Source organism: Macaca nemestrina, chromosome 15 (genome assembly GCF_043159975.1).
Source record: "Macaca nemestrina isolate mMacNem1 chromosome 15, mMacNem.hap1, whole genome shotgun sequence".
NCBI classification, from domain to species: Eukaryota; Metazoa; Chordata; class Mammalia; order Primates; family Cercopithecidae; genus Macaca; species Macaca nemestrina.
The window spans coordinates 30,813,683-30,839,244 of record NC_092139.1 but is presented as its reverse complement, the minus strand read 5'-3'; the positions used below and the strand labels follow the sequence as shown (position 1 = coordinate 30,839,244).

At 43.0% G+C, this 25,562-nt stretch overlaps 1 protein-coding gene across 1 annotated transcript; it reads right to left on the bottom strand.

Moving 5' to 3' along the window:
- Positions 1-1,096: 1,096 nt before the first annotated feature.
- On the bottom strand, positions 1,097-25,173 carry LOC105496232 (eukaryotic translation initiation factor 2 subunit beta). The gene is made up of 9 exons (XM_011766431.2): positions 25,016-25,173; positions 17,989-18,166; positions 16,082-16,185; positions 10,763-10,898; positions 9,412-9,512; positions 8,678-8,826; positions 5,395-5,451; positions 2,187-2,272; positions 1,097-1,578 (listed from the first exon to the last, which is right to left on the bottom strand). The coding sequence occupies exons 1-9, from the start codon at positions 25,028-25,030 to the stop codon at positions 1,403-1,405; spliced, it is 1,002 nt and encodes a 333-aa protein (XP_011764733.1). The 5' UTR covers positions 25,031-25,173; the 3' UTR covers positions 1,097-1,402.
- Positions 25,174-25,562: the final 389 nt, after the last annotated feature.

The following is a 25,562-nucleotide window of genomic DNA, read 5'->3' as shown; positions in this document are numbered from 1 at the left end:
ATACAAAAAAAGGAAAATGGGGACATAAACAGCAGTTGGGTTCATTGTGGCAGTGGCAGTTCAGTCAGCCAGTGTGTGGGTTGAGGGAAAGCACCCTCTATTGCTTTACCCACCACCCTCCACTGTTTTAGCCAAGGTATTTGACAACACTTGGCCTATGCTTTAAAATTAAGGGTCACAGTGATTAAAAACAACATGGTCAAGACATTTGGGTCTGAGTGACTCTTCCTGGGCTGCTTAGTACGAAGTCTGGCAACAAGAAAGCGAGGAGCAACGTGTATGCCCTTATCCTCAGCAAGTGAGAGCAAGGCAGATCACAGCACAGACACAGAAGATGGCCTTCTCCCGTGTGCCAGCGGAGAATGCCCTTCCAGCAAATCCTCAGGAAGCAGAGCACCACACAAGCAGCATTTCTTGGTTTTTCATGGTCATATTCAAAAGCAACTTTTAAATCAGAAAATAGAAAAGCATTTGTGGTGGGTCTTTTTCAAACCCAGAACACAAGTTGGCTAGGAAAACAGCTTCCTCTAGCATCCCTGTTTGGACTCCTCTTGGAGGAGTTTCCTGAACCGCACATACATTGCTTCCTCACCAACAGAGAAGCTCAACTAGGATCCTTCTTAGTGTGCCAGTTATAAGACACATTTACAGGCTATGTTTCTAAGACCTCTTAGTGGTCAACGAGGAAGGAGGGTACCTAGCACCTTGTATTCCTTCATGTGGTAACAGCTGGGGGAGGACTTGGCGGTGAGGTAGTAGCAACCATCCTCACATAGGGAAAAGAAGTCAAATCTATGGAGTCATTCCCTGGACACTGAAAACAGGCAGTCCTCCCAAGTCTCAAGGTCCCACCACACACGCGTGGGAGGCCGTGTCTGCTTTAACTATGTATCTCAAGAGAAGCAGAGAAGAAGAGAAATGGCTGCCCAGATGAAGTACCTGTCGTTTTAAGAAACTGGAAGTGCCTGTCCAGTTTCTCAGGACAAGGATACAGAGACTGTCAGAGCCCAGGCCCACACAGTTTTCTGTGGTTGGTTTTTTGCTGATTTCACCAAGCACAATTTTTATAGAAAAGAAAACTGAAGGACAAACCAAATTGAAAGAATCACTGTTATAATAACTTTAATTTATCTTGCATTTTACAGAAGTCTATGAACGATTTTTAAAAAGCACCTCCTTACCCCATATCACGTTTCTCTGACAGGTGTTAAAAGTAGGCAATGAGTATGTCAACAGCTTGAACATCAGCGTCTTGCAAGGACTTCAGACCAACCAACCACTCGCCAAAAATCTCGGTAGCTTTTTTATCTTGTTTTTAATACAACGGTATATATCCACTCTGATGGCAAACCTGTCCAGCCACATCTCCACAACACGCTTTGCAAAATCAGTGATTAGCAAATTAGTTAGCTTTGGCACGGAGCTGTGCTCGCTTGCCCGTGACAGCCTGGAAGCCGGTTTTGATGCTGGCAACAGAACATCTAGAATGACAAGTTTCGCACTGTAGGAAATAGAGTCGTGTGTCCTTCTGTAGGATTGTGTCCGGTGATCGGCATGTGTGACAAGTGACATATTCCTCTGCAAATAAAGCAACACACAATTACCTGGTGGCCGCAGTGAGGTAGAGAAGTTTCTGCCTTCTTAAATATATCTCCTACAAAGAACTCCATAAGCCCAGGCTGAGAATTTACCTGGGTACCCAGACCAGGGAAGCTCAGCTATCCGAGGGGTAAGAAAACACAAGCTGTCTGCTGTGGCGTTTCCGGCACTAAACATGGGCTGATACTCAATGCCCCAGGATGCAGGGAAGCCTGCCAGCTTGCTTATTCTTGTTTCTGTCTACAGGAGAGCCACTCAAACGTGTTAGCAGACATGCCAATTTTAAATAACTAGGAACAAAAGGGGGCCAAGGCCAGGCCTGAATCACAGGCAGGTTTCTCTGACTTGGCCTTTAGCCCTACAATCAACCAGCAGCTTCAATCAGCTGGGCTTTCTTTAAAAATCCAAATCCTTCCCTATGCCCCTAGTTAGTAGTCAAGAGCCACCTCCCTTTCACTATCATTTTGTCTCTGATCTTTTTAAGGCCAGCTTTTCCCAGCTCACTGCAATCAAATGGATCTTCCTACAACACTGCAGCCTGATGAGAACATTTCAGGGTGATCTAATGAAATTAATTACACACTTACTGATATATCTTCTCAAGACATTTTCTATCTGTTTCTGTTGGAATCTTCCTTTGATTACAAGTTGGTTATTACCATCTATAGAACCACTATGAAAGAAAACAAAAATATCTCCATTATTATTGTTTTTTTCTAAAGGAACCAAATTCCAGCACCTTTAAACTTAATGAATTTAAAATATATTCAGTAGCATAGGATAAACTCTACGACTGGTGCTATACTACTTAGTTTCCCAAAATTTATTTATTTATTTATGACACAGGGGTCTCACTCTGTCACCCAGACTTGAGTGCAGTGGCGCAATCGTGGCTCACTGCACCTTCAATCTCCAAAGCTCAAGCAATCCTCCCACCTAAGCCTGCCAAGAAGCTAGGATACAGGCACTCCCCACTGTGAACTGAGCTAGGACTACAGGCACTCCCCACTATCAACTGCTAATTTTTTTTTGTTGTTGTTGGTAGAGATGGAGGAGTCTCCCTATGTTGCCCAGGCTGGTCTCGAACTACTGGACTCAAGTGATCCTCCCACTATGGCCTCCCAAAGCGCTTGGGATTACAGGCGTAAACCACCACGCCCAGCCTCAAAATTTATTTTTAATTAAACAGGTTGTGTCTAATGATGTGCCCATACTAACATCAAATCCAATTAAATCTCCAGTGGTAACAATCAGATTTATAATTGATTTTAAGTCTAAAACAAACTGATTCCTTGTGTGTGAAGTCCATCCAACAAAAGAAAAAAAACTTTTACGAATCATACCATGTACAAAGTAAGGGAAAGGAGAGAGCTAGAAATACAAAAACATGAAAGGGGCTACATTTGTTTTTTAAAATTCTAAGCACCAAATATTTTGATTCAGTCATGGTTAAAAGTATAGTTGATAAAAATACATACTAAAATTGATTGTGGTAGCAGTTATACATATTAATTTTAACATGTGATATTAAAAACCACTGGAGCCAGGCGTGGCTCACACCTGCAATCCCAGCATTTTGGGAGGCCGAGGCAAGCTGATCACCTGAGGTCAGGAGTTTGAAACCAGCCTGACCAATACGGTGAAAACCCATCTCTACTACAAATACAAAAAAATTAGCCAGGCGTAGTGGTGTGTGCCTATAGTCCCAGCTACTGGGGAGGCTGAGACAGGAGAATTGCTTGAACCTGGGAGGCAGAGGTTGCAGTGAGCCAAGATCCGCGCCACTGCACTCCAGCCTGGGCGACAGAGCACAACTCCATCTCAAAAACAAAACAAAACAAAAAAAACAAAAACATTGGATTGTATATTTTATTTTTATATTTTTTTTGGCAGGGGGCGGGGGGGTGTCCAGGGGTAGAGGTTTAATAGGCAAGAGAGAAAGGAGAATAGCTCGCTCGCTCTTGCGAAAGAGACGGATGTCCGAGTGGGACTCCCCTGGATTATAGACTTTAAATTTGTAAGCTGTCATTTCAATCAAGCTGTTTCAAGAAAAAAAAAGGATAGTTGAATCACAATCCAGAAACTGTCAATGGTACTTAATGATAAACTGTTTGATAGGAAACTGTTGACAGGCACTTTTGAGAAAGCAAAGCTCTAGGCTAGATATCATTCATTCAAAATTATAAATCATAAAGTGAAACAACAGAATTCAGTCAGGCAGGGTTAAATTTCCTCCTCCACAGATTGGAACCCTTAATCTCCAGGCTACAGTGATTCCAATGCTTAATGTAGAAATTTTTTTTCATTCACTGTCAAAAGAAATGGAATTTTCTCAAAAACCCATTTAACCCATTTGACTGTAAGTTTACTGGCCACAACTTGTTATAATAGTTTATCCCACCTCTACAAAACCTCTAGATTATTCTAACGATAGAAAAAAAACAACACTAGCTTTTGCTTCTTCATTAGTTTGTGCAAGTTACAAATAAACAACGATGGTAACAAATTTATATTTAAAACACGCCGGGCGCGGTGGCTCACGCCTGTAATCCCAGCACTTTGGGAGGCCGAGACAGGCGGATCACCAGGTCAGGAGATCGAGACCATCCTGGCTAACATGGAAACCCCATCTCTACTAAAAATACAAAAAATTAGCCAGGCGTGGTGGCGGGCACCGCTACTCAGGAGGCTGAGGCAGGAGAATGGCGTGAACCCGGGAGGCGGAGCTTGCAGTGAGCAGAGATCACCACATTCCAGCCTGGGTGACAGAGTGAGACTCCATCTCAAAATACAAACAAAAAAACACAATTATTCTACAGCAGAGCCAACATATCTACCATGGTCAAGTAAATTACTCCTTAACCCCACACCAAGGGTAGCAAATCCCAACAGTTTAAAGAGAGTAGGAAGAGAACACTTTAATTATCTCTGTACTGCCAGTGAGGCACAGGTGTCAAGCCTGTTAGGTGATGCAAGCTGCAGGGAAAGATAGACCTGATTGTATCTATCTTGACTTTGCCACTAAGCAAGCTAGCTATGTGACCAACTACAACTTCACTTTACTGAACCTGTTTCTAAACGTGAAGACAGGAATATTACTTTCTACTTCATAGAACTATTGTGAAGATTAATTGAGATGGCACCCAAAAAAGCATTTGGCTCACAAGAGGTGCTCAATATGCATTAGTCGTCATCATCATAACCTACTCTACATTACTTATTTTTAAAGGGACATTAGGCTTCCAGATAGTAGTCAAACTCATTGGCATGGGCTCCATGAGATCTTGGCCTTCCTGAATGGGTGGGAATGACGTGCTCAGTGCCTTCAAAAGGTGAGCCCTGAAGACAGGTAAGTACCTACTTCATCACAGATCCCTGTTTCAATGGTTTCTAAAGTGCCACTCATCAACTTCCTAGCTGTATTTCTTCAATAGCCTGTTACCAATTTAGGAAAAAATAGTCTGACCTTAAAAAAACTGATTCCTCTAAAGATCTAATATTTGCTCCATAAAAAGACTCATGAGTTTCAAATTAGTAACAGGAAAGTCTAAACATGGCAGTTCTGTGGTCCTCTCATTGGTACACCAGCAGGCCTGTTCAGATGTCAACTCTGTGCCCTATTCCTAAGCAGTCAAGCTCTCCCACAGAAACAAAGTGATTTCACTCCTCCACTGGCCTAAAAGTTTCTCTAATAATCAGGTGAACGTTTTCTCTAAGTGTGTTACATATCCTTTTTAAGAAAGGTTCTTATGAAATGTCCAGCAATACTGTATGTAAACGTATATAGTTTCTTACCTTGTACCCAATTCAGCCAACAAAAATGCAAGGAGATGTTTGGGCTGACGATGTAATCTAAAAAGAAAATCAAAATATATAAACCTTATCTTTCATGGAAATCTCACCAAACTTCTAAAAAATCTGTTCATTGTTTTGATCTGTGATTATTTAGCTATTAGGTGAATTTCACTGCATCGTTTATTTAAACTTTGAAATAAAGATAAAGTATATGACACCACTTTTTTTATTGTTAAGAGATTGGGTCTTGTGTTGCCCAGGCTGGAGTGCAGTGATGATCATAGCTCACTGTAACCTCAAACTCCTGAGTTCAAGCCATCCTCCCATCTCAGCCTCCCAAGTAGCTAGGACTACAGGTGTGTGCCACCATGCCGTCTAACTCTTTAGTTTTGTGTAGACATGGGGTCTCACTACATTGATCAGACTGGTACAGAACTTGTGGCTTCAAATGATCCTCCTGTTTCAGCTTCCCAAAGTGCCAGGATTAGAAGTGTGAGCCAAGCCGGATACCACTTGTTTACAACTTCAATGCCCATAAGACCATATTACATTTTATGACCATATACATATGAGTAAGTGTCTAGAAACAAGGATGGAAAACATAAACAATAAACATCAACTTTAAAGAGTAACAACTTCCTCTGGGAAGGAAAAAGGGGCCAGGAAAACATACAAAGGTGGCCTTAGTTATAACTATAAAACCACCTTTTTTTCTTTTGTTTTTGAGACTATTGTAAAATAGCATAAAACCTTCTTTTTAAAGAAGTAGGCCAGGCGCAGTGGCCAGCACTTTGGGAGGCCGAGGCGGGTGGATCACGAGGTCAGGAGATCGAGACCATCCTGGCTAACACGGTGAAACCCCGTCTCTACTAAAAAATACAAAAAACTAGCCGGGCGAGGTGGCCGGCGCCTGTAGTCCCAGCTACTCGGGAGGCTGAGGCAGAAGAATGGCATAAACCCAGGAGGCGGAGCTTGCAGTGAGCTGAGATCTGGTCACTGCACTCCAGCCTGGGCGACAGAGCGAGACTCCGTCTCAAAAAAAAAAAAAAAAAAAAAAGAAGTAAAAAAATCTGAGGCAAAGTTCAGCATACACCAAACCTAGGTGATGTTATCAAACAGGCTAATAAATATATATGTTAATCTATATATATTTCCTGTTTAAAATTTCCATTAAAAGAAAGTGTATGTCTAGAAGGGTTCTGTGGTAGCACAACAGCAAAAAATGGAAACATCTTAAATATTCACCAACTAGAGGAATGGTTAAATAAATCCATTCCAGGGTATATTCTACTTTTAGAAATATCTCAATATACAAAAAGAAAATGCACACATACATATAAAATAAAAAACAAATATAGAGCAATGCTATTCAATAGTTTCATTTTTTAAATCTATGCTGTGGCACTGTTTGAACTTGTTCCAACAAGCAGGTGCTACTACAACAATTTTAAGCTATTTTTCCCCAAAATGCAATGGGTGAGAACTGGTAAAAATATAATAAAATAGGTAAGCTCCTACATTGCTGGCGGGAATATGAACTGGCACAACCTTGCTAGAAAGCAATGTGCTAATATTTGCCATAAAAATATCCATTCCTTTTAACTCAGCAATTTCATCTTGTCTTATGGTTCTATTCTGAGCTACTGCAAAGATACATGTATAAAGATGTTTGGTGAAGTTTTGCCTCTGATAATAAAAACCTGGGAGCAGCATGTCCAGCTTATGGAACTGTTAAAATAAAATATGTTGTGTAGCTATTTAAAATAATTATTCGGACTAATGACATGAGTAAAACTTTCACAATATATCGAGAAAACAGGTTAAAAACCAGTATGATAATTTATTTTTAAAATATGTACATAAAACTGGCTAAACATAAAAATATTAAACTATGATAAGTTATCTACCTCTTTTTTTTTTTTTTTTTTTTTTTTTTTTGGTGAGACAGAGTCTCACACTACTGCCCAGGCTGGAGTGCAATGGCACAATCTCAGCTCACTGCAACCTCCGCCTCCCAGGTTCAAGCGATTCTTCCCACCTCAGCCTCCTGAGTAGCTGGGATTACAGGGACCTGCCAGCACGCCTGGCTTATTTTTTGTATTTTTTAGTAGAGACGGGGTTTCACTATGTTTGCCAGCCTGGTCTCGAATTCCTGTCCTTCTCATCCGCCCACCTCGGCCTCCCAAAGTGCTGGGATTACAGGTGTGAGCTACCACATGAGCTACCCAGCCAGTTATCTACCTCCTAATGGTGGATTTTGCAGATGATTATTCATTTTCTTTAGCATGTCTTTATCTTCTAATTTTTCTGCAATGAGCATATACTACTATTGTCACTAGCCAAAAAAATCTTAACTATTTAAATATATGTAAGTAATGAAAACAAGCAGTTATCTCCGGGTGGTAAAATTTTGAGTGAATATTATCTCTTTTTGTAAGTTTACCGTATTTTCTACTACAAGCACGTATCACTTAGGAAACTGAAGAACAGAGTAGATAAGGTCAGTCGTCCTAAGGAACCTGCCAGAAAACATGCAGCTGAGGAGCTCAGAGAAAAGCCATTCCCAGACAGTAACCTAGGGCTGACTCTGGCATAGAATGTGATGGTAATTAAGAAAGGCAATTTCATCAATTGTGTCCTGGCAATGATCATCCAAGGAAGGGGCTCACCAAATTCAGGCACTTTCCCTGAGCTCACTGCTTGCTTGGCAGGCCTGTCCTAGACCGACTGATGAGCCTTTCCACTCCCTGGGCTCCCAAGGCTCCTGTCTGAGGACTACACTGAGACTCCTCACTCTTCACTACATCTAGTTAGGATCCATCCTCAATGGGTCAGCATGAGTTGATTTCTGTCACCTCTGAATGCACTAATAAAACAAGCACTCCTGGGCAACACAGCAAGACCCACATTTCTACAAAAAAAATAAATAAATGTTTTTTTTTAATTGGTCTGGCACGGTGGTGTGCACCTGCAGTCTCAGCGACTTAGGAGGTTGAGGCAGGAGGATTGCTGAAGCCCAGGAGACTGAGGCTGCAGTGAGCCATGACCACTCCACTGCATTCAGCCTGGGCGACAAAGCAAGACCGCATCTTTAATAAAATAAAATAGCCCTGAGACTTATGAATTGAAGAAAATGACAGACTTGAACTGTGAACTCCCTCAACCCCTACACTTGTGTGTTCTTTCCATCTATAATGAAGTCCACAATAAGGACATTTAGCATTCTTAAAATTGCATTGAGAATCTGGTATTTGGGATGAAGGTACTCCATTAACCAACTTACAGTTTACAGATATCTGTAAAGTTGACAAAAGAAGTTTTCTTGGTTCCTACTCGGACGACCTGTGGAGGTTTCATGACAAATTTCCTTTTCTCCCCAGCAACCATATCTGGATTCTTTTCCCTCATGATGTTGAATACTCGATTCAGCAGCTATAAAAATAAAGTGGTATTCATGAACACGCTTAGTAACTGCCAGGGTATAAAGTTCCCCTTTGAGTCACGTTGCTTAACAGCAAATACTTCACTTCTGATTAAATATACACATGCATTACTACAAGTCTGGGAGCTCCTTGAGGGCAGAGGTTCATCCCCAACCAGCATTTGGTTCGTTATAGATGTTCAGCAACTCCTTATCCAAAGTGAAATGAATGAACAACTACTCACTCTGTTGTTTCTATGGGAAAGTACATGATACATGGAAAAGTAAGATTCAAGAAAGCCCAAACTAGCAAACTCCAGACTACCCTGGCCCCAAATTAGCTAGTCTGTCACTACTGCCCTCCTGATTCCTAGAGGGCTGCATGCACTCAGCAGTCTGCAAATTCAGGTGGGGACAGTCAGTAGTACTACAATGACTGCTGCACTCTGGGCAGGCTGCCCCATGGGTGCACACCAGGAATTGCTGTGCACTGGCTGTGTGACCTCTCTGCATCTGTTCCACCAAGGAAGATTTATCTTGCTCCTTTGAGCACTAGTGAATAGCTTAGCCCCTTTTCACAACAGATTTTGTCTTACCTCCTCGTATGTGTAGTCTCTTTCTGAGCCTGCCCAAGCAGGGCCTGTCTGATTACTGAATGAGATACCATCATCTTTTTTGCTGTCTTCATCTTCTAGAGCTACAGATAATAAAGATTTTAAGAATGAGGGGTGGGCCCTACTATCATACAAAAGTGGGGGTGGGTCTAGAAAAATGAAAAGTTTCAAAGACATTTGTCTTCCCTTCCACAGCTGCATTCACAACAGCCTTACGCATAAACCAAAGCTCACAACCCTTTTCCTTAGAAACAGGGATGTTATGACTTTCAAAAAAGACCCTTAATAGAGACCTCTCTAATTAGGAGTTAACATACGGAAATGTTTCTTAATTTAACAAGCCAAAGATAAAATAATGCATTAGAATAATTAGAGGAAAGAGTCCAACTGTTCTGAGCACCTAAGAAACAGCAACATCCATAAAACTCATCTACTGACAAAAGTTCTCCAAAGACCCCATAGCATTTAGAAACTAATAAAACTGTAAACAAAACTTAAAAAAAAATTTTTTATTAAAAAATTGGGGCCAGGCGCTGTGGCTCACGCCTGTAATCCCAGCACTTTGGGAGGCCGAGGCGGGCGGATCACCTGAGATTGAGAGTTTGACACCAGTATGACCAACATGGAGAAACCCTGTCTCTACTAAAAATACAAAATTAGCCAGGCGGGAGGCTGAGGCAGGAGAATCGCTTGAACCTGGTAGGCGGAGGTTGCGGTGAGCCAAGACCGTGCCATTGCACTCCAGCATGGGCAACAAGGGCAAAACTCAGAATAAAAAAAAAAAAAAAAAAAAATCAGGCCAGACACGGTGGTTCACACCTGTAATCCCAGCACTTTGGGAGGCCGAGGCGGGTGGATCACAAGATCAGGAGTTCAAGACCAACCTGGCCAAGATGATGAAACCCTGTCTCTACTAAAAATAAAAATTAAAAAAATTAGCTGGGCGTGGTGGTGGGCGCCTGTAATCCCAGCTACCTGGGAGGCTGAGGCACAGAACTGCTTGAACCTGGGAGATGGAGGTTGCAGTGAGCTGAGATCGCACCACTGCACTCTAGCCTGGGTGACAAGAGTGAGACTCCATCTCAAAAAAAAAAAAAATCGGTTATAGTAATTTTCCCAAGCCTGAATCGGTATGTTCTTAATGTAATCACAATTGACAAATTGTTTAACTGCCATTATCAAGCCAGACACTGTTTCCTTTCAGCTTCTATTATCAGGCAGTAGAAATAAGGGGCAAGAAAAAAATTTTAAAAGCACCCCTCACCCCCATCAAGGAGACTAGGGCCAAAGGCTTGAGTAACCTCTAAATGTGCCGCTGAGTCCTCAGCATTACCTTCATCTTTCTCTAGTATTTCATCCTCATCTGGGAACTTAACATTCTTCTTTTTCTTCTTTTTATTGCCAAGCATAATGTCAAGGTCATCCTCTGGTTCAGTTGGTTCTTGAACATCACTTTCAATCTTAAGATCCTAAGAAAGTGAGATGAGTCTGAACATTTGATACTGGGACTATTCTTTTTATTTATTTTATTACATTTTCTGTTGAGATGAGGAGTCTTGCTTTGTTGCTCAGGCTAGTCTCAAACTCCTGGCCTCAAGAGATCCTCCTGCCCTGGCCTCCCAAAATGCTGGGATTACAGGCATGAGCCATCACACCCAGCCTGTTCTTTTTTTAAATTGACGTGGGCTGACATTATTTTGGTGCGGGAAAAAAGTCACATATTCAAAATTGAAGTTACAGATAACTTTGGTCAGAGATGGACCAAACTGGGTCACAGAGACTCTGCCATTTAAACTGTGAATTCTTCAAAACACTTCTGGGATCTTTCCCCCTCATTCATCTCTTTATTCTTCAGCCTTAGGATCTTATAATTATTGTCCTTGTTTCCAAACCAGGCTACTGTCAGAATCACGGCAGAAGCCAGGCGCCTTGGCTCACGCCTGTAATCCCAGCACTTTGGGAGGTCAGATCCCTGAGGTCAGGAGTTCAAAACCAGCCTGGGCAACATGGTGAAACCCCATCTCTACTAAAGATGCAAAATTTAGCTGGGTGTGGTGGTGGGCACCTGTAATCCCAGCTACTTGGGAGGAATCGCTTGAACCCAGGAAGCAGAGGTTGCAGTAAGTCGAGATCGCGCCACTGCACTCCAGCCTGGGCAACAAGTGGGAAACTGTGTCTCAAAAAAAAAAAAAAAAATCACTTGCAAAACTTTTAAAAGTTTAAATCGGATTGACAATCTTCAGCAGGAACAGGGTTCAGGAGTATTTTAAAGAAGTTTCTAAGTGATTTTGATATAGTCACTGGGAAAGATTTTTCTGGGTGACACCAAATATGTGGTGGTCTTCCACACAGACCCTCCAATGCCAATTAGGTGTCCTCCAGTTTAATTAAGACACACACTATCCAGAGTTATCAGATTTCACAGGTTTAACAGCGCAGTTCCTCAAGACTGCCTTCACTTCAGATGCCAGTCACCACGCACTGGGTCCCCATGCTGCCTGCTTCTGTCCAACATGGCTATAAACTCGAAGTTCCCACATTCCCTGCCAAGAGTCAATAATTTGCTAAAACGAGTCATGGAACTTAGGAAAGTACTACTATTGCCAGTTTATTATAAAGGCTACAACTCAGAAACAGCCAAACATAAGCAATGCATAAGACAAGGTATTGGGGTGGGAGCTGAGGGGTGGCAAGGAAGGTAGGCGTGGTGCTGCCAAGCCAGGGACACCACCCTCCTAGCACCTTGTTGTGCTCACCAGCATGTTAGCTCTCCGAACCCATGTCTAGGAGTTTCATTACAAAGGCATGACTGACTGATTACATTATTTATTTATTTATTTATTTATTTATTTTTTGAGACAGAGTCTCACTCTGTAACCCACGCTGGAGTGCAGTGGTGCGGTCTCAGCTCACTACAACCTTTGCCTCTCGGGTTCAAGTGATTCTTCTACCTCAGCCTCCTGAGTAGCTGAACTAGAGGCACACACCACCACACCTAATTTTTATATTTTTAGTAGAAATGGGGTTTCACCATATTGGCCAGGCTGGTCTCAAACTCCCGACCTCAGGTGATCCACCTGCCTAGGCCTCCCGAAGTGCTGGGATTACAGGTGTGAGCCACCGCGCCCAGCCAACTGATTACATTATTAACTGGTGGCTGAACTCAATTTCCAGACCATCCCTCTCTGGAGGTGGCAGAGGGACCAGTGGAAGTCCCAACCCTCTAAAATCACAGCTTTGTCCTTCTGGTGACCAGCCCCCATCCTAAAGCTATCTAGGGATCCCCAGCCACCAGTCATATCAGTAGCATACCAATGACCCTGTTATCACTTTGGAGATTCCAAGGATTTTAGCAGTTGTGAGCCAAGAACATAAAGAACAAATATTTATTTTTTATTATACCACAGTCAGCCTGGCACCCGTCTGTGGCGTGGTCTTTGGGCATCACTCCAATAGATGACATTATCAAAGAGGGAAAGGCAGAAGCTATGAGGAATTCGGATCAAGTGATAAATAGAGACAAAGTAAAGCTTGACCCCAAGATTAGCTGCCCAAGGCATGGATGTAAACAGGGCATATTAAAACCTAGAAATGATTCATAAACATCCCAGAAGGGCAGAAAAGGCCAGTCTCAGTTTCCAGCTTTCTGATTTCTCCTTCCTTCTACCACCTTATTCAACTCCCTATCCTGAAGTGTGCTGTCAACCTTATTCATTAATTAATATCTATTTTGTGTGTGCCTACATCCTGAACTGGGACAATGGCTACAGTCATTTCAGAAATCTTACCAGCAGAAAACCTGGAATAGCTGGGAGTAAATAAAGCTCAGATTCTGAATCCCAAATCCAGCTGTGTAGTCTTAGTGCCACATGTGGCTACAAGACCAATCTGCCAGCTGGGCGCAGTGACTCACACCTGTAATCCCAGCACTTTGGGAGGCCAAGGCAGGCGGATCACCTAAGGTCAGGAGTTTGAGACCAGCCCGGCCAACATGGTGAAACCCCCTCTCTACTAAAAATACAAAAATTAGCCCGGCGTGGTGGCGGGTGCCTATAAACCCAGCTATTTGGGAGGCTGAGGGAAGCCTGAGCCCAGGAGATGGAGGTTGCAGTGAACCGAGATCATGCCACTGCCCTCCAGCCTGGGTACAGAGTGAGACTTTGTCTCAAAAAAATAAATAAATAAATAAATCTGCCCATGGTATCCATTAGCCACATACCATACAAACAGGAAACCAAATACTCACCCAGTCTCTAAGTCAATAAATAAGAACTTAGAAATGCTGAATATAAGTTAGCACGCACTAGCCAACTTCTAGTGCTATAATATTTTTATTTTATCCCAGTAAGATCTACTTCCATACTGACACCAAGACACAGCAGAAGGCAGAGAATGGCAAAAAGTATTTTTCTTTTTTCTTTTTTTTTGAGACGGAGTCTCGCTCTGTCGCCCAGGCTGGAGTGCAGTGGCACGCTCTCGGCTTACTGCAACCTCTACCTGCTGGGTTCAAGTGATTCTCCTGCCTCAGCCTCCTGAGTAGCTGGGACTACAGGTGTGCACCACCATACCCAGCTAATTTTTGTATTTTCAGTACAGATGGGGTTTTACCATGTTGGCCAGGTTGGTCTTGAACTCCTGTCCTCAGGTGATCTGCCCGTCTCAGCCTCCCAAAATGCTGGGATTACAGGCGTGAGACAGCATGCCCAGTCTGCAAAAAGTATTTTTCAAGGCTTTTCAAAAGCCCTGGAATAGTCTGAAAATTCAGGTGGGAGAGTAGCCCAAGATCTCAAAAACCCTTCAAGTGAATGTCCATGCCTTGCCTGATGACCAGGATACCTCTAACATCCTCTTATGTTATGACTTCAACAACACTATTCAAGCACTTATTTAGAGCTAATCTCCCAATAAAACCTATTGGAGGAATCAACCAACAAAGCCTTGTCAACCAAAACTTTGTTACCCAGGATATTTAAATCCCATTTCTCATTATAATCTGAGCATTTTTCTCAATTTCCCTATAGTAGAAAGAAAAGAGAATCCCCAAACAGGGAGAGAGCAAGATGAATCCAGATAAAACTAGCTTGTTCTCAAGGATTCTAAATTATCCTTGAACCAAAATATCTTTGCAAACAGGAAAAATTTCTTACTCATGTCAGTACTCTAGCAATTACCACACAATGCTTCAAATGCTTGACTCGTTGTAATCACTTACATATTTACTGAATTAACTGTCATAAAATTATGACACTATTTCTAAAACCCAATGAATTACTGTATACATTTCCTGCTACAAGTGGGATATACTTTATTCACTTGAGTTTGAGCAAATAAACTACTCACCAAAGAAAATTTTGAGTAGAGGGCACAAGATATTTGGTGTATGTTTGCTGTTGTGTGCACACGTGCTTTCTCTCTCTATGTAAGTGTGTGTATTGCTATTACCTTGGGTTTTATAAATAGATATGTGGATTCTGCTAAAGTGATTCCTAGGCAGGATCTTTAAAATGGTTAACCCTAGGGAGGAGAACAGATCTTCAGCTCCTTCCCCTTTCATCCATCCACCTACCCTCCCTCCTGTTCACCTTCCTGCCCACCTGTTACTCCCCGTCCAAAATAATTTTGAGATATTTGTATTAGAAATCAATTCAGGGCCGGGCGCGGTGGCTCAAGCCTGTAATCCCAGCACTTTGGGAGGCCGAGACGGGCGGATCACAAGGTCAGGAGATCGAGAGACAATCCCGGCTAACACGGTGAAACCCCGTCTCTACTAAAAAATACAAAAAAATAGCCGGGCGAGGTGGCGGGCGCCTGTAGTCCCAGCTACTCGGGAGGCTGAGGCAGGAGAATGGTGTAAACCCGGGAGGCGGAGCTTGCAGTGAGCTGAGATCCGGCCACTGCACTCCAGCCTGGGTGACAGAGCAAGACTCCGTCTCAAAAAAAAAAAAAAAAAATACAAAAAAATCTAGCCGGGTGAGGTGGCGGGCGCCTGTAGTCCCAGCTACTCGGGAGGCTGAGGCAGGAGAATGGCGTAAACCCGGGAGGCAGAGCTTGCAGTGAGCTGAGATCCGGCCACTGCACTCCAGCCTGGGCAACAGAGTGAGACTCCGTCTCCAAAAAAAAAAAAAAAGAAATCAATTCAGTAATAAGACTCACAGGGTCTCAAGTACCCACAAGATCAGATCATAAAACTAGCCTGAGTACTCTGGTTTGCCTACAGGCCACACTGTCATCAGCTACCAATCACCACTGTGGTTCATTCTTTGCTGCTTAGAGGTACATGTATGAATTTGTGTATATTCTATGTTACCAAAAGTTTAAGAAACCAAAGGAATATTTGCTCAAAAGGATTTCTCACTCATAGAAATAGTTCTCCGCAGCCAAAAATCTCAGTATGGTTAAGGACAAGGGACATTTTGTGATCATTTTAATGGCACACAATACAATATGTAAGACCTAAATTTAAATTCCTTAAACTACAATCCCTTAAGACACCTAGTCAGACACACTCCCAAGAAAATGACCCTACCAGTGGCAATTAAGTGCTAATAACAAAAGCACAGCTAGTAAGAGGTGAGTCAAAGGGAGGGAAACATCAGCCATTAGCAACCTTGCAAGAGGCCAAATTTTACCTTCAACAAGAAAGCAATACTACCTTTACACCTTCTTCAGCTTCATCAATATCAAATATCTTTTTAGTTTTTTTCTTCTTTTTCTTTTGATTAAAGAAGTTCAAGTCATCTAGATCATCAGAAGCATCTAAAAAGACCAATGCATAATCATTAACAACTAAAAGGCAAAGCATCAAATTATGAGTTACACAAACATAGCTCAGCAATTAATCAAGTCACCAGAAAAGACTGACTATTAATTAGTCCCTCCACAATCACATAAGTTATGGTTTTTTTTTTTTTTTTTTTTTGAGACCGAGTCTTGCTCTGTTGCCCAGGCTGGAGTGCAGTGGCGCAATCTTGGCTCACTGCAACCTCTGCCTCCTGGGTTCAGGCGGTTCTCCTGCCTCAGCCTCCTGAGTAGCTGAGACTACAGGTGTGTGCCACCATGCCCAGCTAATTTTTTTAATCTTTTTTAGTAGAGACAGGGTTTCACCATGTTAGCCAGGATTGTGTCGATCTCCTGACTTCATGATCCGCCCACCTCAGCCTCCCAAACTGCTGGGATTACAAGCGTTAGCCACCGCGCCTGGCCACAAAAGTTATGGTTCTGAAAAACAAAATGGTGGGTCATCTCAAAGATCTATAGGAAAAATCTGGTTAGGGGACCATGTTGAGAATATTTATTTAGTAATCTGACCATATCACTCCTCATTGTTCCCAAGACAAAGTCAGAGCTCTAACACCATTTCCAACTCTCCAACTTTATCTCCCACTTCTGCTTCTTGCCTTCCTCACTTCCTCACTTCAATCTCTGGTTCTAACCCTACTGAACTACTTTCAGTTCCGAGTGCAATATACGTGAGGTCTCTCACCTCCAAAGCTTCCTGTGGGCCCTCTTACCTCCATCTCACAAGATCTTGGTTAAATTACTTCCACCAAAGCCTTCTCTAAGCTTATCCATCTTTCCCTGCAACTTAGTTAGGTATCCCCAGAGTGCTTGTATAGTATCTTCTGCTTACCCCAACTGAGGAACTTATTACCAGCTTGCTTATCTCTCTCTCTACTAGATACTAAGAGCCTATGCCTTGTTCACCTAAATTCTACCGCCTAGCTCAACATTTTATTGCGTCTATTAATCATCAAAAGGCTTAACAAATTATTTCACATTTATTAAAATAAGGCTGCACAGTAAATACAAGTTATCAGTGAAATTTTACCTACCATTAATGAGTAGGTTCTGTTCAACAAATTTTCCATTTGACCTGCCATGTTATAAACTAGAAATATTTTAGGATCCCTCTGCTACAAAGTTTTTCAAGAAACTACTTAAAAATCCATTTTATCTTATTACAACAGGAATGAGTTACTTTCCAAGTTTGTTTTAAACATGTAGAACACACTTAGCACAGGGTAGATGCTCAGTGAATGTCAGTTGTCTCTATCCTAGCACAGAGTTATATTCAACAGACACAAATAATGTTTACAGAATCATTTCTCTCTAATAGTCAAATTATGTCTATGTTACAGCACAAGGGTAACTAAAGCTGATGTCTAACCCCAAATACTTTAGGCTTTCATTTTAATCTCTCATATATATTTTCAGACTTGCTAAGACACAAAACTGCCTATCTTAGTACTATTTCTTTCTGCCCACACTCAAATACAACTACTGTTAAAGTTAGAGAAGAGACCTGATGGGTTAAACTGGAAAACCAGCTCTGGAACGGCAAGGTTTCATCATCTTTGCAACTTGTGAATTAAATGGGAACTTCCCTGCAACAAGCCTATCAGAAATCGAAAACGGTCCACTGCATACAGCCTACTGATGGCCTTGACTTCACTGGAGCAGCCTGATCAGGCTGAGACGTCGCTGCATATACAAAAGCCAAAATGCTCATAGAACCAGGGCTTCTAGGACAACAGTAACTCTCTCACATCAACCACTCACCTTTTTTCCTAGTGTCCTCTTCATCAGCTTCCAAATCTTTGTCCTCAGTTGGCTCTGGCTCCACTTCTTTTGTTTCTGAAGGCTGGGTTTCCTCTGTTTGGGTATCCCCTTCCTCATCTAACATAAAAGGCTTCTTCTTCTTCTTTTTCTTCTTGCTCATAGTAGGATCAAAAATCATCTGTTCAGAAGACAAAAAACAAAAAGGGACCAAATGACTATTTTTAATGATGCTCACATTCCAAATATGCTTTATCCTCAAAAGGCATACTCTTAAAAGTAAAAGAGTATCTGATACATTAAAACACCAAAGGAGAATTTACCAAAAAATAAAATAAAATGTCCACCCAACCTTCCCAACACTATTAAACATCAGGGGAATTGAAACACGTACACGTCTTTCAATTTGCAAAGTATCACAGACTCTTCACTTTCAGTTTCATGAGCAAATATGGACGTTTGAATGAATCATGGAATTTAGGGAAGGGACTTTCGCAACAACCTATGCTATGCCTCTTACTTTATAGATATAGGAAAGCAATACCTAAGCAGGGTGTAAAATTTTTTGTACTGTTTTTTTTCTTTCTTGAGACAGGGTCTCACTGTCGCCCAGGATGGAGTACAGTGGCACGATCACGGCTCACTGCAACCTCAACCTCCTGGACTCAAGTGATCCGACCATCTTAGCTCCCCAAGTAACTGGGACCACAAGCATGTGCTACCATGCCCAGCTAATTTTTTCATTTTGTAGAGACAGGGTCTCCCTCTGTTGTCCTGGGTGGTCACAAACTGCCAGAGGAAAAAAGTCCTCCCTCCTCGGCCACTCAAAGCAATGGAATAACAGGTGTAAGCCACCGCCCCTGGCCAGGGGTAAAAATGTTTTATTCAAGGTTGGTAACTTGGGGCTGCTACAGAGAGACTTGGAAGACTCCTGACCAGATTAAAAAAACAAAATTTTTTAAACTTTATCCTGAAGTTCAGACAGATCTTCAAGGAAACCCATCCGCAACTCCTCATGTGTAAAACATTTCACTCCGCTTTTTGCTTATGGAACATTAAAGGTTCCATTTTCTTTTTAACGAAACAGGGTCTGGCTCTGCTGCCCAGGCTGGAGTGCAGTGGCATGATCTCAGCTGAATCCAACCTTGACCTCCCAGACTCACGCCATCCTCCCACCTGAACTTCCTGAGTAGCTGGAATTACAGGCGTGCACCACCACACCCAGCTAATTTTTGTATTTTTAGTAGAGACGGGGTTTCACCATGCTGCCCAGGCTGGTCTTGAACTCCTGGGCTCAAATGATCCACCAGCTTCAGCCTCCCAGTGTTAGGACTGCAGGTGTGAGGACCATGCCTTGCCCCCAAATTCTCTTTTTATCTAAATGTCCACTATAGAATAGGTGGAAAACTAATTTATAATTTGTAGACTATCTGCTTACACTGATCACTTGAAGAAAGAAAAGTTCAGACATCATACAGGCCAGAAACCTGATAGAGTAGAAAGTGCAGGAGGCCAGGCACGGTGGCTCACGCCTATAATCCCAGTACTTTGGGAGGCCGAGGCAGGCGGATCACAAGGTCAAGAGATCAAAACTATACTGGCTAACATGGTAAAACTCCGTCTCTACTAAAAATACAAAACATTAGCAGAAGGTGGCGGGTGCCTGTAGTCGCAGCTACTCGGGAGGCTGAAGCAGGAGAATGGTGTGAACCTGGGCAGTGGAGCTTGCTGTGAGCCAAGATCACACCACTGCACTCCAGCCTGGGTGACAGAGCAAGACTCAGTCTCAAAAACAAAAAAAAGAAAGTGCAGGGTCTTTCAAGTCAAATAGAACTGGATTCAAATACCAAGTTTTTTTTTTTTTTTCTTCTGAGCCCCTTACCAATCTCTCTCCACATTCTATTAATATCATGCTTAAATTCAGCATTTTGCCCAGTGATCTGCTGTGGACAGTGTAGTAGTAAAGTGTTTAAAAGCACAAGTCTGGAGCCCATCTGACTGGATTCAAATTCTGACTCTGGCGTGTACCTATGTTATTCCACGGCTCATCTGTAAAATGGAGACAAGTAGCAGAATGACAAGAAACCACACAAGGTTACTGGGAGGGTTAAAGTAGTATGTAAATGTAAAGCCCTTGCCATAGTGCCTAGCACATAAGTACTCGATAAATATTAGCAATTGTAATTTATATAATACTTTACCATTCACAAAGTATGGTTTTCTCTTGATTCCTATCACTGAAATTTCATCAACTCAGGTGCTCTAATTTCTCAAACATATAAAACTCTCAAAAGCTTCCAAAAATTGATTCTAACATAAACTTATTTATGTCCCAAGATCATTAAGGAAACTAGACTGAAATCAAGCCACAGTCTGTAATAAGGTAATATAGTTACTGTCCTTGCCCAGTAGAGAAGTACGGTATTTGCAAAGTATTTTCAAAGTTAGTCTTTTCTCCCTTAACAAGGATCCAATCGTATAAATAATTAAATCTGAAATGTAGTCAGTCTGAAGAACATTATCTAGCCAACTTAAAGAAGTGTCCCTACCAAGGTAGAAGAGCAAAGAGGAAGGAGTCCCCCACTGCTGATCCACTATTGAGCCCCGGGTCACCCTGCAAGGAGCACTGCAATCATACAGGGAAGTAGTCACATTTCATCCTCATTCTTGAAATAGAAAGACTTGGCAAAGGTTCTGGAAGGGATTACAATCCATTTATTGCATTTTTTCAAGCATCAAGTTCCCTAGAATATTCATTGCCTTTTAACCATTATTCATCAAGACAGACTAAAGATGGAAAGGATCCTGGTATCATCAGAGGACAGCCTCACAAGTGCCTTCTTATCCCCTGAAAAACCTTATGGTCTACAAGTAAACAGTTTGGTTGTAGCCTTGTAATGGATAATAAACATGCAAGAATCATAAATTGGAATAATTAACCTCTCTCTCAATTACTGTCTGGATACTTAACATACATACTCATTGCCTTATTTTATTCATACCATCCTGCAAAGTACAGTTTACAAATAAGGACCAGGGATCCCGAAGCAGCACCCAAAGAACGAGGCCATGTTAGTCTTGACTAAAATCATGGCTTTTTAAGACTTTCATCTCTAACTTCCAAATTATAAGCTGACTACACTCCAGATTGGTTTTCTTTTATGAGACTAGTTTGGATTTGAAAAGCAAATAGCTGTTGACAGTGCACTTATGGAAAACTACAGAATCACTTGAGTTATATTTTAGGTTCACAACAAAGCCTTCAAAAGCATAAATTTTCTATTTTCAACTTCTCACGTTTGGTTGGAGAGGGCAAAGAAAAGGTATACCAGCTAAAATTACCCTGAAATGCTTCATCGAATTAGAAGCCTCTTCTTATAGATCATACCTTATGCAAGAAATCAACTTTATAGTCATACTATACCCAGAAGCAGGTGTGAATCACAAAAGAACCCACAGAGAAGCAAGACATTGATCTAAAAGTTCCTTCCAAAGGTAACCAGAACAAATGCCAAGTGTTACCATCTCTGTGTGATAAGATTGTGGGATTTTTTTTTTTTTAAGGGACGGGAGTCTCACTATGTTGCCCAGGCTGAAATGTAGTGACTACTCTCAATTCTAATTATAGTGCACTGCAGCCTAGAACTCCTGGCCTCAGCCTCCTGAGCAGCTGAGACTACAGGTGAATGCCACTATGCCTGGCTTAGATGCTGCTACTTTTCTTTGTATTCTTTTGTGTTTCATAAACTTTACACAACACACATCCCATTTTGAATCAAAACCTTTTTTTTTTTAATTTAAAGCTTCTTTTTGCAAAAACACCTTACCATATTTTATGAAAACCCAATGTTCTGACTCCTTGTGAATGGGACCTCGTAGTAAACAGGCAAGTATTAAATGTTGATGCTGCTTTTAACAAATGTGAAAATACTGAATGCCTATTGATCAGGGGATTTTTCTTTTCCCTTACCAGGGAGCAGCCATATTTCTAGGATTCTGCTTTTTAAAGATCATGGTTCCATGTTGGGAGGCTGAGGCAGGAAGACTGCTTGAGGCCAGGAGTTCAAGACTAGCTTGGGCAACAAAGCAAGACCTCATTTCTACAAAAAATTAAAAAGTTAGCAGGTGCAAGAGCATGTGCGTGTAGTCCCAGCTACTTGCGAGGCTGAGGGAAGAGGATCCCTTGAGCCCAGGTGACAGAGGGCGCAGTGAGCTATGATTGTGCCACCGCACTCCAGCCTGAGCAACAAGAGCAAGAACCTGTCTCAAAAAAAAAAAAAAAAAACATAGTTCCACTAGGTTGAAAAGGGTTCTGTTTTGGTGACTTTTTGGCTTAATTACCAGGTTTAAAAATAAATGTAGGCCGGGCGCGGTGGCTCAAGCCTGTAATCCCAGCACTTTGGGAGGCCGAGACGGGCGGATCACGAGGTCAGGAGATCAAGACCATCCTGGCTAACACGGGGAAACCCCGTCTCTACTAAAAAATACAAAAAAAAACTAGCCGGGCGAGGTGGTGGGCGCCTGTAGTCCCAGCTACTCGGGAGGCTGAGGCAGGAGAATGGCATAAACCCGGGAGGCGGAACTTGCAGTGAGCTGAGATCCGGCCACTACACTCCAGCCTGGGTGACAGAGCCAGACTCCGTCTCAAAAAATAAATAAATAAATAAATAAATAAATAAATAAATAAATGTGTGCAGTGTATTTCAATTATGTGTCCAAAAAAAAAAAACCACCCAAAAACAGAAGACTGGGTGTGGTGGCTCACGCCTGTAACCCCAGCACTTCAGGAGGCTGAGGCAGGCGAATCACGAGGTCAGGAGTTCCAGACCTACATGGTGAAACCCCATCTCTACTAATAATACAAAAAACAAAATTAGCTGGGCATGGTGGCAGGCGCCTGTAATCCCAGCTATTTGGGAGGCTGAGGCAGGAGAACTACTTGAACCTAGGAGGCAGAGGATGCGGTGAGCTGAGATCACGCCACTGCACTCCAGCCCAGGTGATAGTGCGAAATTCCATCTTAAAACAAACAAAAAAAAAACCACACACAAAAAAACAAAAAAACCCAGAAATATGAAGGAAACAGAAAATTACTTTTTAATAGTAGCCTCTTTAATCGTCTAGCCTGACAACCACCAGGCAGGATTACTTCCACTCTGGGAAGTCCCTGGCAGTTTATAAATCATTTTCAAGTACAAGAGTTTCATCTGATCCTCACAAGCCTGTACAGTAGCCAGATGTTAAAGGAATGGCCTAAAAATACTTACCTAGTCAATAGCACTAGAGGAACCAGGCCCTACATCCTATTCTTCATACCTTGTCTCCACTACTAACTTCTGCCTGGCAGAATGGAAGCCAAAGACCAGGGTTCTAGTCCTACTAACTAGAACCTTTCTGCATGATCTTGGACAAGTTAATCTCCCTCGGCCCTGGTTTCCTGTAAAATGCAGTTGGACTGGCACCCCAAGTGGCCAAACTGTCTAATATTTTATTGGCTTCCAAAGTCCTATGCTGAAATGCTGGTTCTGCCATCTTTGCGTCACAAAATTCTGTTCATCCATCAGTAATGTATTCATATTCCGCTTCTTTCAAAACCTAATCCCACTGCTAAAAATGATCCCTCTAGCCCTCCAAGTCACTATGTTGATGGCCCTATTTCTACCTTGTGTGTCAACTAGTTGACCATACACAGAATAACACCCCATGGAATCTTGCACTACGTAAGTACTGTATTTGCCAAAGGTTATGAGAAGTTTGAAAAATGAGTAGAAACAAAACAAGTGTGAAACACTGCCACTCTCAGAACATTTGAAATACAGCAGCCTAGAGCAATGTCTATCACAACCGCCAAGGACCATCTACAAACTTTCAGTTTCTCTAAGCCATTAAGATCCTAGTCAATCTGGAATTCTACTGGCTCAGCCACTTAGTATTTGATCATGGGCATTATACAACTCTGTAACACTCAATTTTTCCATCTCTAAAATGGGCACAACAGACCTATTTTACAGGACTGTTGTGAGAACCAAGTCTAAGAGACTGGAATCCCCTCCAGAATACATTCCAAATTCCTTAACTTCGTCTTCACAGCCCTCCATGAATTAATCATTACCTGTTTGTCAAGTGTTCACTCTTTAACTGTCACCAAACTGGAGATTATTCTACTTCCTGTGAGCACATTTACTGGCCTTTCTCGGCCATTCCTTTGCCTGAGGAAATTCTCAACACCGTACAGGGCCTCCCCCAATGTTAAGCAATACCTACTGAGAGTACTTAAAATCAACTTCATTTTAAGTCGGTAGATATTATATCAACTAGGATAAATCTGGGGGAAAGGGATTTGAGGAAATTCACTGAGTTCCAAGCACCACGGCAGAAAAAGATCCAGCCAGTTTCACAGCCCGGACTTCCCGCTCACGTCGCTGGGAGCCCTCTGTTAAGGGAAGCTCGGGGGCTCACCCGGAAACTTTCCGGGAAGGTCAGTCACTTCCTGAGGCTGCAGAATCTTTTTCTCTCGTTCTAATCCCATCACCCCCTCGTCTTTTTAAAAAGCAATTCTAGGAAGGCAAACGAGGGCGGGATACCGGCCCCGACAAGACAGCCTAGAAAGTTTTAACGAGGGCGTTCTACCAAGCTAAGAGAGCTCCTCGCGGCACCCAGTGAGGCGAGCTGGGGCGGCAGTGCCGAGCAGAAAGGAATGCAGGGATCGCCAGCCCCAATCTCGTTCGGGGAATTAACTGGGCATTCGAGCCCCTTCAGGGAGGGCGACTCAACGTGTGCTCTCCATTCCGGAAACGCCAGCCACGGCAGGAGGTCCGCCTCGGCGCCGCCGCCCTGAGGAAAGCGCGCTGCAGCCAAGCCTGCGGCTCCGGAGTCCTCGCCGGCTCTGCCGCTCCGGGCCGCCTAGGCCCGGCTGCCCCACATGGCGGCGGCCAGCTGCTAGGCCGCAGGCCCGGTCTCCCACACTGGAGTGGGTTCGGCTTTTCGCCTCAGTCCTTAGTTAGCCCTAACGCCGGGCTCAGACCCTCACCTCGTCCCCAGACATGGCTGCGGCTCGAGTGGGCTCGGCACGGACGGGAAGTCAGACGGGTCAGCCCCAGGCCCCGGCGGCAGCGCGGCTCCTGCCGATACCTCTCCCACCACCGCACTAGGCTCTTGCATCAGCGAAAGGGAACGACACCCCGCCCTCTCCTCCAAGCGTTGGAAATGCGCCTGCGCAGAGCTCGCCAAGGCGCAGGCGCGCAGAAGAGCCAACCTAGCGCGCTTCGTGTGGCGCGAGTTACCAGGCGACGCCGCGTAGCCAGGCATGCCGGGACTTGTAGTCCACCTATAAGCGGATTGCGCTTGCGCTGTAGCCTCCCAGCGACCTGTGCTCGACGACCGAGCGAGCGGCAGCCGGAAGAAGGTTAGGTTGTTGATACTGCCTCAGCGTTTTGGAGCGTTCTCTTGCGCTGCTTGTAGAGTGAATTGGGGTCCCTTCCTCCTGGATTAGGGTAGTGGCTTAGACACTGAGTCGTATGAACCCGCTCGACCTTTAGTTTCCCACTTGACCCCGGGGCGTCATGGTGTTTCAGAAA

What these genes read in the sequence shown, in the direction of transcription:
- LOC105496232 (XM_011766431.2), bottom strand. An exon ending in AATACTAGAGAAAGATGAAG is followed by an intron (nt 9,513 to 10,762) that starts GTAATGCTGAGG and finishes TATTATCTGTAG; the next exon opens with CTCTAGAAGATGAAGACAGC. An exon ending in TGTCTTGAGAAGATATATCA is followed by an intron (nt 1,579 to 2,186) that starts GTAAGTGTGTAA and finishes CTTTATTTGCAG; the next exon opens with AGGAATATGTCACTTGTCAC.